This window comes from Ananas comosus, linkage group 21 (genome assembly GCF_001540865.1).
Source record: "Ananas comosus cultivar F153 linkage group 21, ASM154086v1, whole genome shotgun sequence".
NCBI lineage: Eukaryota > Viridiplantae > Streptophyta > Magnoliopsida > Poales > Bromeliaceae > Ananas > Ananas comosus.
The window spans coordinates 7582428-7599779 of record NC_033641.1 but is presented as its reverse complement, the minus strand read 5'-3'; the positions used below and the strand labels follow the sequence as shown (position 1 = coordinate 7599779).

At 36.3% G+C, this 17352-nt stretch overlaps 2 protein-coding genes across 3 annotated transcripts; both read right to left on the bottom strand.

Moving 5' to 3' along the window:
* LOC109726643 lies at positions 492–3891 on the bottom strand. The gene is made up of 4 exons (XM_020256377.1): positions 3873–3891; positions 3350–3396; positions 1438–1826; positions 492–1349 (listed from the first exon to the last, which is right to left on the bottom strand). The coding sequence occupies exons 3-4, from the start codon at positions 1816–1818 to the stop codon at positions 822–824; spliced, it is 909 nt and encodes a 302-aa protein (XP_020111966.1). The 5' UTR covers positions 1819–1826; positions 3350–3396; positions 3873–3891; the 3' UTR covers positions 492–821.
* Positions 3552–6292, bottom strand: LOC109726642 (pentatricopeptide repeat-containing protein At3g04130, mitochondrial). Of its 2 annotated transcripts, none has more exons than XM_020256374.1 (2): positions 6151–6292; positions 3552–6003 (listed from the first exon to the last, which is right to left on the bottom strand). In XM_020256374.1, the coding sequence occupies exon 2, from the start codon at positions 5565–5567 to the stop codon at positions 3948–3950; it is 1620 nt and encodes a 539-aa protein (XP_020111963.1). In that variant the 5' UTR covers positions 5568–6003; positions 6151–6292; the 3' UTR covers positions 3552–3947. The 2 variants fall into 2 exon arrangements, with proteins under 2 accessions (XP_020111963.1, XP_020111965.1); XM_020256376.1 differs by having other exon boundaries at positions 3552–5462.

Below are 17352 nucleotides of genomic sequence, written 5' to 3'. Positions count from 1 at the left end.
ACTTGTATTATTTGGACAAGTTAACACTCATCATGGGAAATGCAGTTTGTTTGCATTCCTAAATACGGAATACAGAAAACTTGCAAAAGAAAAGTTAGACAATACGCTGTAAAAGTATAACAGGATGTATTGAGAGCCGGCAAAAGCTATAATCATTGAAAGCCTACAGCCAAGAAAACCAGATTAAAAAAAAAAAAATCCAACACAAATAATATACCAGGAAATAACAACATACTCTCCCATGTCTGGCACAGCTTAGGCCATGATATACAACCAAGATAAACGAAATAAAAAGTTTCAACTCGGATATCGCATATATATACACGTAAACTAAAGCTCCGCTATAACTCAATTGTCCGAGAATATCATATATAAGTAAGAGCACGATGATTTACTCAAACATACAGAATTGCTGGGAAAAGAAAAAAGCAATTAGTAGAAATAAAACCCAGCAGCTTCGCAATCAGTTTGTTAGGAAACAACACACTAAGAATCAGATTTAACTCACAAATCATATAGAATCAGGCTGATAATATTCCCACACTCAGCAGGCTAACTACAATCTGAAATTAAAAAAGAGAGGGATTAAATTAGTTATTTACAAAAAGGACAACTTGGAAACAAATGAAAGTTCCAATGAAGGGAAATCTTAAAAGGTATCTACCAGTCCCTACGTAACAAAATCGCATCATAGTCGAGTGCCTACAAAACAAAACCGCATCATAGTATTTCTTTTGTCCTCTTTTGTCCCAAAGCTTCCTACATGGCATAGTTCCGCCCACAAAACATTCCAAAAAATTGCATCATGGGAGTGCCCATAGTTACAGAGATCGTTCTGCTACAAACCGCTCAAGCCACGCACGACGCATATTGCAATTCTTTGCCATAAATAATCTAGCTCTCTTCTCATCTTCGTAGAGATAGTCAAAGGCCGACTCAATAACCTTGTCGTTGTAACCTTCGATCTCTTCAATCTTCTCATATAAGTTTTGACTCCAATGAACCGTGCTTTTCTTTATGGCTTCTGCAAGTGCACCCACGATAGTAACAAGTTGACTCAAGTAATAATCATCACTAATGCGGGCTCTTTTGGCACCACCCTTTGAAGATGAAGATGAGGGACCATCATTCACTGGCAGCTCAGACCCTTCACCTTGGTTTGATTCTGCCTGATCTTTATCACCCTCCTCCATAAACACACCGCCTTGAGATTCAAAGGGAACGATTTCATTTAACCCCTCTTCGACTTGATTGTCATTTGTCTTAGGATGGTAATCACAGCATATGATGTACAGAGCATCATAATGCTTGATGGGCCTGTTTAGGAACTCTAAGGCCCTTGGATGTGCCTGCATAGTGAAAAAAAAAAAAAAAAAAACAACGGTTCATATTATTGACAACTAAATGTCATACGAGAAATAATCGTATATTAGTTACCTGTACATAACTATGGTAGGCTGGACCGTCTAAAGTAATCACTTTTTGTTCCTCATTCCAGCCTGTGCCACTTAAATCCCTACATTTCTTTATCTCGTTATATCTAGTCCTCAACGTCCTCATATGGTTTTCCACGTTACAAGGATCAAATGAAGTGTTAAAGCGTTCGTTAACAGCTTTAGCAGCTGCTACGTAAGCTTGCCTTTTGAAACCTTTATCCACTCTCAACCCTTCTTGTGCTTGCTCCACTAGGAATGGAATTAGAAAGTCATCAATAATGCTGCTCCATCGCTTATTCTGAGTTCCTCTTTTTGAGGCAGTTATCCCTTTCCTTTTTGAATTTTCATGTTGAAAAGTTGCTCGTCTCCGCAAGTCAGACATGTTGCAACCTTAGTATATGTTGAAATAGAAAAAATTAAACACTCAAAACAAATGTGTTACAGTGGCTTAAATAAAGAAGGTTGACTATATGCAACAAGCTCACAGAGTAATGCTGGAAATAAGTAAATACTAATGAAAATATCAGGAATGCTTTAAATATAATATCGAATACATTACAATAAGCTCATTTTGTTTCAATTGGATAAAGTATAGAACCTTACCCAGTATAAAACAACGGCTATTTGAATGACCAAAAAATGAAGAACCGATAAAATATTTGTTGTTATATGCTTTGAAATCATTTGTTATAGACAAAATACAAGAAACCTCTAGAAAATAAATAGAAAATAAAATTCAAACATAAATAGTTGTCCTAACTAAGAATTTCTAAGGTTCCCAACTTCCCGTTAGTCTAAAGTTTCACTAATGCCTTCCAGAACAAAGCAGAAAGTTAGAACACCGGAAATTATAGCATTAGCATCATGATTGTAATTATCCAGACAATATTAAACTTAGTTTCCAGTGTATATCCAATGCCACATAAGAGTACAAATTCTGTTATAAGCCTCTGTATATTTTAGACCGCTCTATTTCATAATACCACCATAATTGAGTAAGAACTCAAAGACAGATCGTCTAAAACCAATAATCTCCTAGCAAGACACTTGGGGAGTAAAGCTCAACTTTCGTAATCAAGTAGGACTTACAATTTTCCAATGATTATTTCTTTCAACCATATGAGTCATTATGGTACATCAATATAGCACGCATACCTTCTAGAATAAATGAAACTTAAAAAAACCTTACTCTATTACGAGCCACACTAATGTGATCAAAATCTAAACATTTGAGTACTGAAGAAGTTAAGAACCAAGAATAGACCAAGTATAAAACTCCCAAGCATCTTCCACCCAATCTTCATTTAGTATAGTCCCTTAGAAGATGTGCGATGTGAAGACAATTTCCAAAATTCTCCAATTATCATCGAAAGTAACACCTAACGGTATATGGCAAAATTTACTAAGTTGCAACACATAACGAGAAACAAAAAACGTTAGATTGATGCATGATGGATCTTTTGTACATTCCAAACAGTTTGTAAGCATTATCATCTCTAACTCTAGTCAGTGCTCAGTAATTAATCTCATCTCAACGTTTCTTTGGTTTGTAGTTTGTGAATAGCAATCATTCATATACTTTTCACAAGATTAAAGAACATGTGGAAGGGGAAAAAAAGGAACTGTGCAAAGTGCTACAATACAACTAAATTGATGTGAGTGACGAAAGATAAAACTTGTCTTTTCCCTACATACTTTTTGGTTAAGACATTACAATGACGCTTGCTTTTTGCTGTTTCCTTGTGACTTACAAAGGACACAAAATTATAAAGGATAATTATGGCAACTATTCTTTTAATTCATAATGATCAGCTCAAGCCTTTTCGCTAATAAGGACTGTAAAACAATCAAATTTTGGGAACAAAAGGAAAGGAACAAAGTAGATGATGCACCTTTCGCCACTTTGCTTTTACCTGGTAAGGAGGCTCCTATGTCAAAGCCACCCTCCCTGCCCAGCACCCTGAAAAAGACATTTGACTTGCATGATGGAGGTGCAATTAAAGTGCGGTCCAAGGGTAATGCAGGATAGACTAACAAAAACTACCACTAGTTTCCTTCTGAACCAAAAAATGGTGCTTAACGATAAAATCCCAAAAAGATATTATTTAGAATTAAGGGAATCAAAGGATCAAGAAAGTATAAGCTGAATATACTAAGAGATAGAGGGGAAACAGAAACATCACTAGATGCTAACAACAAAGCATCCTATAACCAGACACAAAGAGCACATTATGGAAAGTAGCTTTCTACTGACAGCATTAACATTGATCTGTAGTTATATGCTATTACAGGATCTTAATTATAAATTGCTTCATATTCTTTGGCAATAGATTTGCTAGGTAAACTAATTTACATTTGAACAAATAAAATAAAAGATACAAAGCAATCAACAGGTATTGTTGCTCTAAAAGGAAGAGCAAATGATATCTAGTAGACCTTGCATGAACTCCAGTACGTGATATCGCAACTCGACCTCACATGAACACAAATGTGAATCATCTCAAACCTATATTAAGGTACACTGCCGAGTTGATCCATCACTGTTTGAATCCTCTCTACATTTGCCTCCATGTTTCTCCTTCTAGCTTCATCCATAAGGAGCTTACAAGTTTCATATCTTGGCAGTATTTCTCGACCTAACATGTCATCAAACAGGAGGCAAGCCCATTCAGTGTCACCTACTCTACAAAGACCATGGATCAAAAGTGTATATGTGTCAAGATCTAGACTTAGATTATGCTTATCCATAATGTCATTCAACAACCTCTCGATGTGGTCGTATAGCTCTCTTTTACTGAGACATAGCCTGAGAAGTGGCCTATAAGTCTGAAGATCGGGCTTGCAAGATGCTTTTTCCATGTCAGTCAACACAGTAAAAGCTCTTTGCTCTTGACCATCGTGGCAAAAAATAGATATCATTGTATTGTAGGTTGACACACTACGACCAATCCCATTCATCTCCATCTCTACCTCAAAGACCTTCGAAGCTTCATGTACTTGACCTCCTCTCCCTAAGATGTTAATCAAAGAGTTATAAAATAGTGTATCAGGCTTACAACCAGAGGACTTCATTCTATCTACCATACCCAAGGCTTCATCAAAATTTCCCAACTTCGCAAGTGAGTTCATAATTGTGGTGTAGGTGACAACATTTGGAGGGCAACCTTCAGAAACCATTAGATCAAGGAGCTCATAAACCTTCTGAAAATTGGTTTGGTTACAATAAGCTTGGAGAATAGTCGAGTATGTAATTATTGAAGGTTTAAGTCTCCACAATTTCATCTCTTGAATTGTCCACATCGCCTCATCAACCCTTCGGGCGTTACACCAACCATGGACAAAAATGTTAAACGTGTAAGCATCGGGATGGATGTGAGACTTGAGCACGACAAATGCTTCACGGGCAACCTCGACTTTCTTCTCTTTGCAAAGAGTATCAAGCAAAATATTCATAGTTTCCGTGTCTCTTACAAACCCAAAAGACTCTAACTCATCAAAAACAACAATAGCATCCTTCCATTTCCCTCCACCTGCAAGTCTTCTCATCATCTTGGCAATAGTATCAAGAGTCACAGAACATCCTTCACGCATATCTTCTACTAAATCCCACATCCTTTCCCATTTTCTCATCTTCCCAAGCAAGTCCACCATCTTATTACATGCATACGTAGTATGCTTGTAACTAATCTGCAAACTAGCCCATTCAAATAAACTAAAAGCGGATTTCCAATCATCTCCGAATTTCTGAAGTAAACTATCAACAACTGGAGATGTAAGTTGAAATCCAGATAACATTTCATCGCACTGAAGAGACTGAATAACATCCTCAACTGTCCGACTATTAGCTTTCAAAATAACTCTCCTGATTCTCCGAGCATATGTTTCTTCTTCTGGCCTAAGATAAAATTGAATTTCTTGGTACTTTTTCTTCGAATGCTCGCACAAGGATGTTGCTTTGAAACGCTGTTGCACTTTCTCCAGAGAAAGAGAACGAGGTGAGAGTGTTGTGACGTATGATCCAAAGATCTGTGAAACAAAGTGAAGGGGAATTAAGTAAACGGGACAGCGCTTAATTTTACGACACCTCACAACTGTCCGAGCTAATCCCATCATTTCCCTTTTTAAGAACATAAAGACCGAAACAGTCTTGAGACAAGCTTGATGACAGGGATTGAACACACGGATTTAGGTTTCGCAAAATCCTTAGGGTATGCAGAGTAACTTTTAGTATCCTTAGGCAATCCGGCCATTTGACAATAACCAAGAAAAGGGTATTTCGTGCTTGATCTTTACATCATTATAAGCACGAATTATGAAGTACATCGCAGATTATTGCGGGACGGCGAATTTCATGATTTGCTTAGATTTTCCAGAAGAATCCATATTGCGCGGGACCAATTTTTGTCACATTTTTCACAGAATAAGGGGGATAATTTATCTCGTCCCCCCCCCCCAATCCAACCAAAGAATGCCCTAATCTTCAACCCGAAAAGTTTTTACAGATTAATAATACAAATCATCCACCAATCCTACGCACCACTTCATCAATTACTATCAAAACAATTCCCTGTAAATAGATTATAATTGATAAAACTAACAGCAATCAAGCAATAAGAAGCGTAAATCGAAAAAATAAACGAAAAATTCGCGTTTAATCAACTACGGGCGATGAGAACAAAAGGAGGCGGCGATTTAGGTGTATGAACGATCGTACCTTGCGCGAAATTCTCATGTAGAAGAGAGAGAGAGTGCGCACGCGTTGGAAGGGAAAGGTTCGATTAGGGTTTAGAAATATAAAAGCCCGAGGAATTTTTTTTTTTTTTCTAATTATTCGTTTGAGAGAGAGAGAGAGAGAGAGAGAGAAAGAGGCGCGAGAAATTAGGAAGCGACGAGGGGAAAGGGCGGGTGTTAGAGGTGAAAACGGGTCGGATAATATCCGACCCGACCCGATCCGACCCGACCCGATCCGAATTGAAAAAATTTCGGATACGTATAGGAATTTTTACCTTCAGACTCGGATTCGGATTCCTATTATCTAAATCCGAAACTGACTTTGATATATTTTCAACATACTATTCCCTCTTTAAATCTATTTTTCATATTAATTTTTTAAAATTCATCAGTTTTTTTTTTTCATACTTTTGAATATTTTTATAAAATTTAAAAATCTTACATGCATTTTGCTGATTTTTTTTGCTTTTAGCTTCATATATATATTTTTCAATATTGAATTCATATCCGTATCAAACTCGTATTCGAATCCATTTTTGTTACATAAGAAATTTAGTATCCCATCAGTATCCAAATTTGTATATAGATCTGACAAAAATATGGATATGTATGGATATGAATTGAGTATTGTCCAATCCATATTGGACCCATTTTCATTCTTACGCATGTAGGGGTTTCATGGAAATAGAAGGGTACTTTTGTAATTTGAAACAAAAATGGTAAATGGGTAATTAATGTTTTGATTAAGGAAAATGCTAGGTGTAAATCTTAAAATAAAGAGGGGTGTGTAATTTAGAACCCTCCATTATAGAGTTCACGAAGTCTTTTAAATTTTTAACTAGTGAAAAAGCCCGCGCTTCGCAGTAGGTAAAAATTATAAGTAATAATTAATAATAAGATAACATCGAATATTTTTTTGTGTTCTTCACTTGCTATAGTCACGAAAGGTTACTCACTATTGGTAGCAGGGATGGAACCGACGAAGCCTTCTTTGGCGATGATTATAATAAAAATGACGGCGATCCCTACGGCCACGGCGGAGAGGGGGAGGGCATTAGTGAGAGAGGGAGGGAGGCAACGGTGTATGGAAAAAAATGAGGGAGAGAGAATTGATGAATTAATTGGAGAAGAAAAATTTGGTGGAGGAAAAGTTTGGTACTGAAAATGCTTAGATGTATTAATTATATATATTAATTAAAAGTTTCATAAAGGGAAAGGGAAGAGTCAAAATGTGGTAAAGGACAACTTGTTTATTGAAAGTTTGGTAATAATAACGTTTAAATGTATTAATTAAATATATTAATTAAAAGTTTGATGAAGAGAATGAAAAAGATCGAATGATTGTGAGGGTGAACGACAATTTGCCACATGGCAAAATACATCGTGAATTTATATAAGTTAATAGATATTTTTTTGTGTTCTTCACTTGCTATAGTCACCGAAGGTTACTCACTATTGGTAGCAGGGATGGAACCAACGAAGCCTTCTCTGGCGATAATTATAATAAAAATGACGGCGATCCCTATGGCCGCGGCGGAGAGGGGGAGGGCATTAGTGAGAGAGGGAGCAAGGCAACGGTGTATGAAAAAAAATGAGGGAGAGAGAATTGATGAATTAATTAGAGATGAAAAATTTGGTGGACGAAAAGTTTGGTACTGAAAATGCTTAGATGTATTAATTATATATATTAATTGAAAGTTTCATAAAGGAAAATGGAAGAGTCAAAATGTGGTAAAGGATAACTTGTTTATTGAAAGTTTGGTAATGATAACGTTTAAATGTATTAATTAAATATATTAATTGAAAGTTTGATGAAAAAAATGAAAAAGATCGAATGATTGTGAGGGTGAACGACAACTTGCCACATGGCAAAATACATCGTGAATTTATATAAGTTAATAGATATTTAAAAATATATTAATAGAATAAGGGCCAAATTTTGGCCTTTGGATAAATGAGTATAAGATATATACATTTTTGGGTGTACTATCATTGCTCTTTGATTAAATTTCTAGAATAAATGCACCACAACTGGATACAAATTATATAGAATGCATCCTGTGCTTAGAAACATGGAATGGCTGCATTATGATATAGTCATAAAAAGATTAGCTAGGATTTTAAAATATATTTTCTAATTTTTGGAATATTTATGTTTGTTAATTTATATTACATGTTTCATTTAAATTTTTAAGATTTTTCATGTAGAATAATTTTCTAAATAATAGGGATATAGATTTAGAAGTTTTAGGTTAGAATAGATTTATTTGTTTTAGAAAAGTTTCTAAAATTATCAGATTTGATTAGAATTAGAATTTGATTTGTTATAAATAAGTTTGATACGTACAAAGAAATTTTTGGTTACTAAAAAATTATTTTAGATCTGTACTCTTCCTTAGTGCTTGTGTGACTTGTATATAAGTTGTGTGAATTATCTCTACTTCTTTCTTTCTTCTTTACTCTTTTCCTTTCTTCCCCTGCGTTACAATATTTGCCATCTTCTCTTATCTAGCGTGCATCATTTTAGCTCCATTAAATATTCTTTCTTAACGGGTTCAAGTTATCAAACCCATTAAGGGATCACAGGTAGGGTTGGCAATCCAGCTCGCTATTCGTGAGCTAGCTCGTGTTCGACTCAAAATGAGCTCCAGATCAAATCGTTTGTTTAATAAACGAGCCAACACGAGCTGAATTTTTTAGCTCATTTAAAAAACGAGCCGAACACGAGCTGGGGTCAGTTCGCTCGTGTTCGGCTCGATAACAGCTTGAATACATATATTTTATATTTAGAGACAATTGCTTATATACCCTTGAAAAGTTTCCGACTTTCTGATTTATCCCTCTTAGAAGGTTAATATTAAAAATACCCGTTTTACGTTCCAACTATTTCAAATATATCCCTAGAGTTAAATTCCGTTAATAAACTATTAGCAATAGCTGTTATCTGTATGAAATTACTATTTTACTCTTTCAAATATACCCTTCCACCATCACCGACTTTTCTTATTTGCTTTTAAGTTAGGGATACAAAAAGTATTTTGATTTTTTATCATTTCAAATATACTCTTATATCATCACCAATATTTCTTATTTGCCCTTAAGTTAAGGGCAAAAGAGGCATTTTGATTTTTTTTAAATCTAGTAGATATTTAACTCATGTTTATTATCCCAGTTTATCTTAACGGATGGTAACTGTAGAGGTATTTTAGAATAATGGAGGGACATATGAGGGTTATATTGGAAAGAAAAAAAAAAGTAGGGGTAAGTGAGATATTTCTAAAGTTTTCAGGGGTATATATGCAATTATCTATTTTATATATATATATATATATATATATATATATATATATATATATATATATATATATATATATATATATATATATATATATATATATATGCTTATGGAAGCACGGAGGCCTCCGTGCTTCCAAGTCGTTTTCGATGTTCGGACTTTCGAATCGACGATCGGCTTCGTTAGAGTTGATCTAGAGTATTTGAAGTACCTAGAAAATAAAATTTGCGATTTTTCGATATCATTTGCCTAGTGATCGAAGGGGCTCAAAATCAATAATTTTAACGGCCGTGGTGAGCCGGTTGCAAGTTTAACGGTGTAGAAATATCCAAATCACATGAAATTTTGATAAAAAATTTTTTATACCATATAAAACAAGATCAATAACTTTGATCTAAAATTTTAATGTCATATCATCATATTTTGTAAAATTTTTATTGTCAGCCGTCGATTTTGAGCCACTTCGATCACTAGGCAAATGATATCGAAAAATCGCAAAATTTATTTTCTAGATACTTCAAATACTCTAGATCAAGTCTAATGGAGCCGATCATCGATTTGAAAGTCCGAACATCGAAAACAAAGTGGAAGTACGGAGTCCTCCGTGCTTCCATAAGCATCCTAGCCGCACTATATATATATATATATATATACTATAAATTTTTATTATTTGGTTTTTAGCTTAACATAAATATAAAGTCCAACTCAATTATAAAAAGGTTGTTTATATATAAAGTTTCAACTATTAGATCAAAGTCAAATAGGTTAGATCTCATAATTTTTTTTTTTTTTTTCTATACGTATCCTTCATAATTCTTTTAACTTATTGTTCATTAGGCAGCTCGTGTTCAACTCATTAATAAATGAGCCGAACACGAGCTGAATTTTTCGGCTCGATATTTTAACGAGCCAGCTCGTGTTCGGCTCATTTCATTCGGCTTGTTGACACCCCTAATCACAGGATAGGATTTTGACCCGCCAAAGTAAAAAAAAGAAAAAAAAAAGAAAAAAAAAAAGAGTTTTGTACTTTTTTATTTTTTTATTGTATTTGGTTGCGTCTTGTCAAGAAAAGAGAGAAAAAAAGAGAAGAAAAGCAGAAACCAAGTCAATGGCACCACCATCGGCGGCTGCCGCCACCGTGACAACTAACACCATCATCCTTATTTTCGAAAATTATTAGAATTTGAAAATAATGTGTGTTTTGTCGAATCTCTTTATAACCTTATCTTTATACGTAAAGAGAATGTTAAGAAGTAATTAATGTACTTCAAAGAGAAAATTTATGACGATTCAGTTTATGTTTGCAATACATATAAATTTATGTGTTGAATTTTTATTGTAATTGGAGGACAACTATGGAGCTAGTCATAGCGGATTATAGAGCCACTCGTGGGCTATGTGGCCTAGGAACTCACAATCTATTGTTTTTTTCTTCTTTTTTTTTTTAGAGAGATAGGTAGCACGCTACCCGCTTCGTTTACTTTATTTAGAAATAAACTTAGCTGGAAATGTAAATCAACTAGGATTCGAACTTGGGCCTCGGGTACCAACCACCAAGCCTTTTGCCACTTGCTTTAGAGACGGTCGGTAACTCACAATCTATTGTTAGTCACTCTTTTTATCCACCATGAAAGGAGAACGTGTACGCATCACTAAATGCGTTAAATATAATATAATACGACAAGAGAACAACAATATGGCCATCATGGTAAATAGTGTGATCATGCGCGTGCTCCACATAGCTTAGTTGGTGGGCATAATATCCTTTTGCCAAAGTGAATTCAATAATCAATTAATTTCCTATAATCAAGGTATGTTTCTTTTTCAAATACTCTTTTCTTTTCCTTTTTTTTTTTTTTGAGAACAAGGTAACATGCTATCGTTTCATTTATTAAGAGAATGAACTGGGCTATAATCTAAGACAGCCAGGTCTCGAGGAAAAAAAAAAAAAACATAATGCAATAGCGGCCCCAAATATCCGTGAGCGGACGAATCTCGGTCGTCAAGTAACCTGATGTGTGTTTTATTTTATCAAAAAATTCTTTTATTCCACTCCAATTAAATAACTATCAAGTGGTGGTGATTGTTGCTTACTCCTTTCCCCTAGCGCTTCATCTTTAAGTCTGCTCACTTCTCAAAGCCTACTGGTAGAAGAATAGTTAAGAAGAAACAATTTGTTCGATAGTAGTCCCTCCAGCAAAGCTTTGGTACTTAGACAACCAGTGAAAAGATGATCCACTATTTAAGTCTCATCCAAATAGAAACACAGCTCTTCTTTCCACTCCAACCCCATTTCAAAAGGTTGTCCATTGTGACACCTTTTTTTTTCAGGACTAATCACACGAAAATCTTGACTTTTAAAAGAGATCTAATCTTCCACAGTTAAATAAAGCTCCTACCTTTTACTCTGCCATCGTGTAGAAAGTTGTGGAGTGATTTAACCGCAAACTTTTTGGACCAAGCCCATCTCCATCTGACTTCATCCTTTATATTGTATAGAGAAAACTTGGAGATCGACTCTTTCAGCTTCAAGATTAAGTCATTGTCGAACTAAGAGCTAGGGGTGAAGTTGACAAGATCTTATGCCACTTCCATCCTTTTCTTCCGCAACAATCTTTTCAATCTAAAATTTTTACTCACTACGTTGTCACAAATACAAGGGTATAAAGTTCGTAGGGTAGATCAGTTCCTCCTGATGTTAGTCAAAAAACTTTTTTTTTGCCTATCTCCAATTGAGTAGGACACTCCCGCTTTTAAAATTATCCCTGGTCACTAAAACACTCTACCACTAGTGTGTGTGGTCTGAAAGACATGCCTTCTTTAAGCGATTTCCTCCGGGAGAAATAAATTTCATTGATAAGAGAGCCACACTGATGATTCTTATATGAGAGAGACCTCCATCACCATTTTGTAATAATGCTATGTTCATATTCTCTAAGTCCTTGACCCTTAATCCTTTCTTCTTTCTACTCCTATAAACAATTTTCCATCTTACAAGGCAATGTCCCCCCACAACGGTTATCCCTTCTCTCCAGAAGAATGCCCTTTGAAAAGTTTCTATTTGTCATATTACGCAATTTCGGTGCTTTAAAAATCAAGAAGTAATACAGTGGCAGGTTCGATAGCACTAAGTTCACAAGGACTAACCTACCTCCTTGTGATAGGAGTTTAGCTTGCCACATTTCGATCTGCCTCTTAATTTTACCAACAATGAATCACCAGTCCTTATTTCATAGATGGCCATTCGTAAGGGATAGTCTGAGGTAGCCCATCGAAAAAGATTCCAATTTACACCCTAGAATCTCCACAAGACTCCCACCTAGGTGGTCACGATCACGCAGATAAAATAATTCTAACCACATTAATCTTCAAGCCAAACGCCTACTCCAAAGCTTGTCACACAAAAGAAGGTTGCTTACGTGCTTTCTCTTAGCTTCACAGAAAAAGATCGTGTCATCAGCATACTAGATGATAGCTATCTTAGACTCTTCCTTGGGTCCAATCTCTCTTAACAAACCATTACGCACAACTTTCTCCATCATTCTAGCCTGTCCTTCCGTCGCCAGCGTGAAGAGATAAGGGAAAAGTGGGTCACCTTATCACAGGCCCCTTTTAGCTTTTATTCATTTAGATGGTGCTCTGTTAACTAGTACTGCTACTTTGGCATTAGATATACATTGTTCAATCCAACCACACCACTTCTAATATACCCTGAGCCATGTCAAGACCTTTTTGAAAAAATCCCATCTCACATTGTCATACGCCTTCTCAAAAATCGACTTTGATTCCAATACTTTTCTTACTAGCTTTGAGCTCCAACTAACAATTTTGTTAGCAATTGCAAAGGAGTCCATAATGGATTGGCCTTAGAGGAAAGCTATCTGTGTTGGAGAGATGATATCTTTCATTATACCTTCTAATCTGTTTGCGAGTACCTTAGAGATCTTTTGAACACCGTCAATGAGACTTATAGATTTGAACTTGTTTGCTGATTTTGCCCCCTCTTTCTTGGGCATAAGGAATATGAATGAATAATTCACTGGTCCAGAGCTCAAAGTTCCATCAAATAGATCCCGAAATATGTTAAGAAAATCGTCTTTAACCACCTCTCAGAACCTTTGGTAGAACCTTAGCTTGAGTCAGTCTGGTCCCTGGGCTTTGTAACTACCTAATTGAAAGGTAGCCTTCTTGATCTCTTCCAAAGAGAATGGTGAGGTAAGGTGATTCGGGTTAAGAATTGGTCTACTCCTAAATATGCTGCTTCAATCACCTATTATCGTGCTAACTGTGGCACCTCAGGCAAACACTTCTTTGAATTTATTATATAAATACTTTTTTTTCTTCCTTTTTGTAAAATGTTCTGCCTTCATCTTTGACCGCATTTATGGCATTTTGGCATCTTCTTCCAGTTGCCATTGTATGAAAAAATTTTGTATTGCCGTCATCTTTCTTTGAGTAGTGTTGTCTGGCTTGGGTTTTCTATAATGTCTCTTTATCCGCCACGACACCCATAAGTCGCATGTTGAATTGTTTTCATTTCTCTAGTTGCTGAAAAGTCACATTTTAGTGTTCCTCCAAAAAATTCAACTGTTGAATCTCTTCTGAAATAGCCTTCTTAGTTTTCAAGATACTGTAAAAGCTCGTTGAACACCATTTTGTAATTCTCTTACTGCAATTGTCTTAATTTAGCTACGAAGGTGAGAACGCTTGAACCTTTATTTGGCACCTCCTTTCATCAAACCAGTATTAGGTTACAAAAATCTTCCCCTACTACCTAGACCTTTTCAAATCTGAATATATGTCTAGTCATTTTATCACTAATAGATAGCAGAATCGACAAGTGGTCGGATGTAATTCTCAATACCGCCACTACTTTGGATAAAGGAAGGACATGGTCCCATTTAGTGGAGATTAGGAAATGGTCAACCTTGGCTAGGGTAGGGCTACTTTGTATATTAGACCATATGAAATTTTGGTTACCTATTAGTAAGACAATCATCTCCAATTCATTTAAAAGATCAGTGAACATGGCCATCAGTCGTCCACTCCAGCTTCTACTTTTTCTCTCTTGCTGATTCTTAATTAGATTGAAATCCCACACATCACCCACAGATCTTCACAAACACTTTTTAGTGCAGCCAATTCACCACAAAACTCCTTTCCTTTCCACGTAGGTGGGCCGTAAACATTCATTATATAAAAAATTGAACAACCGGTGATATATTTCAGCCAAAGAGTAAGAGAGAAATTATGCACTAAAACTTTACAGCATGAAAAGACATACGAGCTCCAATAAGTGATTATACTCCTCGACATCCTCTCCGATATGATGCAATGGTATACCTCAAAGAAAGTTTCGGCAAACGGTTGGAGAAAAGAGCAAGAGATAGCTTCCACTTTGAATTCTTGAAAACATAAAACAAACATTGTAAACTTAGAGATCACAGACTTCACTAGACTCCTTTTACCCTGATCATTCAGGCTCCTAACATTCTAAGTATATATTTGAAACATAATAAGAAGGAAGACCGCCTACTCAGACACAAATACCTAAAGAACTAAACAACCTAAGGAGAGGCGCTTAGAAAATCCCTAAAACCGGGTATCTCATTGTTATTAAGGAAAATCCAACACTTAGCACTTTTTTTCTTAACCTTCATATAGGTCATGGCACAATGACCATTGTGTGTAGCCTCTCTATTCACCCCGCAACTGTTCTTACATTGTTTTGTTGGGAATTTTAAAATTGCACCCTCTCTCAATTGGGCTTTTACGCACTTGAGCCCTATCCGGCATATTATCATTAGAACGACTAGCCAGTCGAGCGCACTTTCTAGGGATAGAGCTAGTTATATTCGAGTGGACTACCCAAGGTGATTCAATACTTATCGCTTCTCCATCAGTATGGACGACATAGTGCACCAACCTGACCTATTGTGAAGAGCTATCCTTGACGAGTGTCTCATCTGCTAAAATAGCCTTCTTAGTTTTCAAGATACCGTAAAAGCTCGTTGAACACCATCTTTAATTCTCTTGTTGCAATGTCTTAGCTTAGCTACGAAGGTGAGAACATTAGAACCTTTATTCGGCACCTCCTTCGATTGACCAATATCAGGTTACAAATATCTTCTCATGCTAGCTAGACCTCTTCAAATCTAAACACAGGTCTAGTCATTTTATCACTAATGGATAGCAAGATCGGCAAGTGGTCAGACGTAATTCTTTGTACCGCCATTACTTTGGATAAAGGAAGGACATGGTCCTATCCAGTGGAAATTAGGAAACCATCAACCTTGACTAGGGTAGGGCTACATTGCATGTTAGACCACATGAAATTTTGGTTACCCATTGGCAAGTCAATCATCTTCAACTTGTTTAAAAGATCAGTGAACATGGTTATTAATCATTCACTCCAGCTTTTACCTCTTCGCTTATACTGATTCTTAGTTAGGTTGAAATCCCACACATCACCCACAGACCTCTACAAACACCATTTAGTGCAGCCAATTCACCACAAAACTCCTCTTTTTCTTTCCACACAAGTGGATCGTCAATGTTTGTTATATAAAATAGACATCTTAAACTTAGAGATCATGAATTTCACTAGACTCCTTTTACCCTAATCATTCAAGTCCATGACATTCTAACTAAATATTTGAAATATAAAAGGAAAGGAAACCACTTAATCTAACACAAATACCCAAAGCCCTAAACAACCGAAGAAGAGGCGAAAAAGTCCATAAAACTGCACATCTTATCATCATTAAGGAAAATCCAATACTAAGCACTTTTTTCTTGACCTTGTTGTAGGTCATGGCACAATGATTATTGTGCATAGCCTCTTTGTTCGTCCCATGAGTGTTCTTACACTATTTTGTTAGGAGTTCCAAAATCGCACCCTCTCTCAATTGGGCTTTACGCATTTTATCCCTATCCACCATACTATCATTAGAGCGACTAGCCAATCGAGCGCGCTTTCTGGGAATGGAGCTAGTTACATTCGAGGCTGGACAACTCAAAGCTGATTCAATACTCATAGCTTCTCTGACCTCCCATGAAACGCTACCTTTGACGAGCTTCAAGTACCAACCGATGACAAGTCCCAACTATGCTTGAAATTGATGTTTAGAAATATTTTATTTTTCACAATCTTATGAGGTTAATAATAATCCCCATCGATTGAGAGAGAGGATTACATTGGCACTCCGACCTCCTCATCACGTCAGTTTTGTCCAAATAGTTAGTATGTAACACAACCCCAAGAGAAAATGTGGATAGGATCATATTAACTACTAAAGACATCATCCTGGGGAGAGTGAGATCCGAATTACAAATCTGGAGAACAAGGCCCCACTGTTGGTTGCAATCCATAAACCCAAAGCGTTCGGGTTGACTGGTTGCACCCAAGTTGTTGCCCAATAGTCCAAAGGCCTGCCTTTTTTGTGGTCTGAATCGATTTTTATGAAAGCCCAACTTCCAGTCAAATGTGAGAAATTCCTGCACCCAAGTGCTTGTTGTCTGAAAGATTCCATTCTCCACAAAGCTCCAACAAACTTTCTCGAAATCCTAGATTGTGCCATGAGGGCTTTCTTGAGCGTCGCAACATCGAAGGCCTGAGATAGGGCTCCCAGCTCGAGGGCCGTCGACGCCTGCCTCAACTCTGATATCTAGATAATCGCCTAATTTCTCATTAATGGAAATCTCTTCCTGATCATCTTCCTATTTCTCCAGTTGGTTGTACCTGGCTTTCCTTTTTGTTCCTTTCTTATACGCCCCAATATCATAATCACATTTGAATCTTTACCTAATCGATCTTGCTTGCAACTCTTGAAGTGTCTAATGAATTGTTGGGTAAAGTCCTCCGCTTCTCAGGTATTCTTGCTCGCCAGT

What these genes read in the sequence shown, in the direction of transcription:
- LOC109726643 (XM_020256377.1), bottom strand. Translation starts at nt 1,818, where the DNA reads ATGTCTGACTTGCGGAGACGAGCAACTTTTCAACATGAAAATTCAAAA. An exon ending in CCTACCATAGTTATGTACAG is followed by an intron (nt 1,350 to 1,437) that starts GTAACTAATATA and finishes TTCACTATGCAG; the next exon opens with GCACATCCAAGGGCCTTAGA.
- LOC109726642 (XM_020256374.1), bottom strand. Translation starts at nt 5,567, where the DNA reads ATGTTCTTAAAAAGGGAAATGATGGGATTAGCTCGGACAGTTGTGAGG.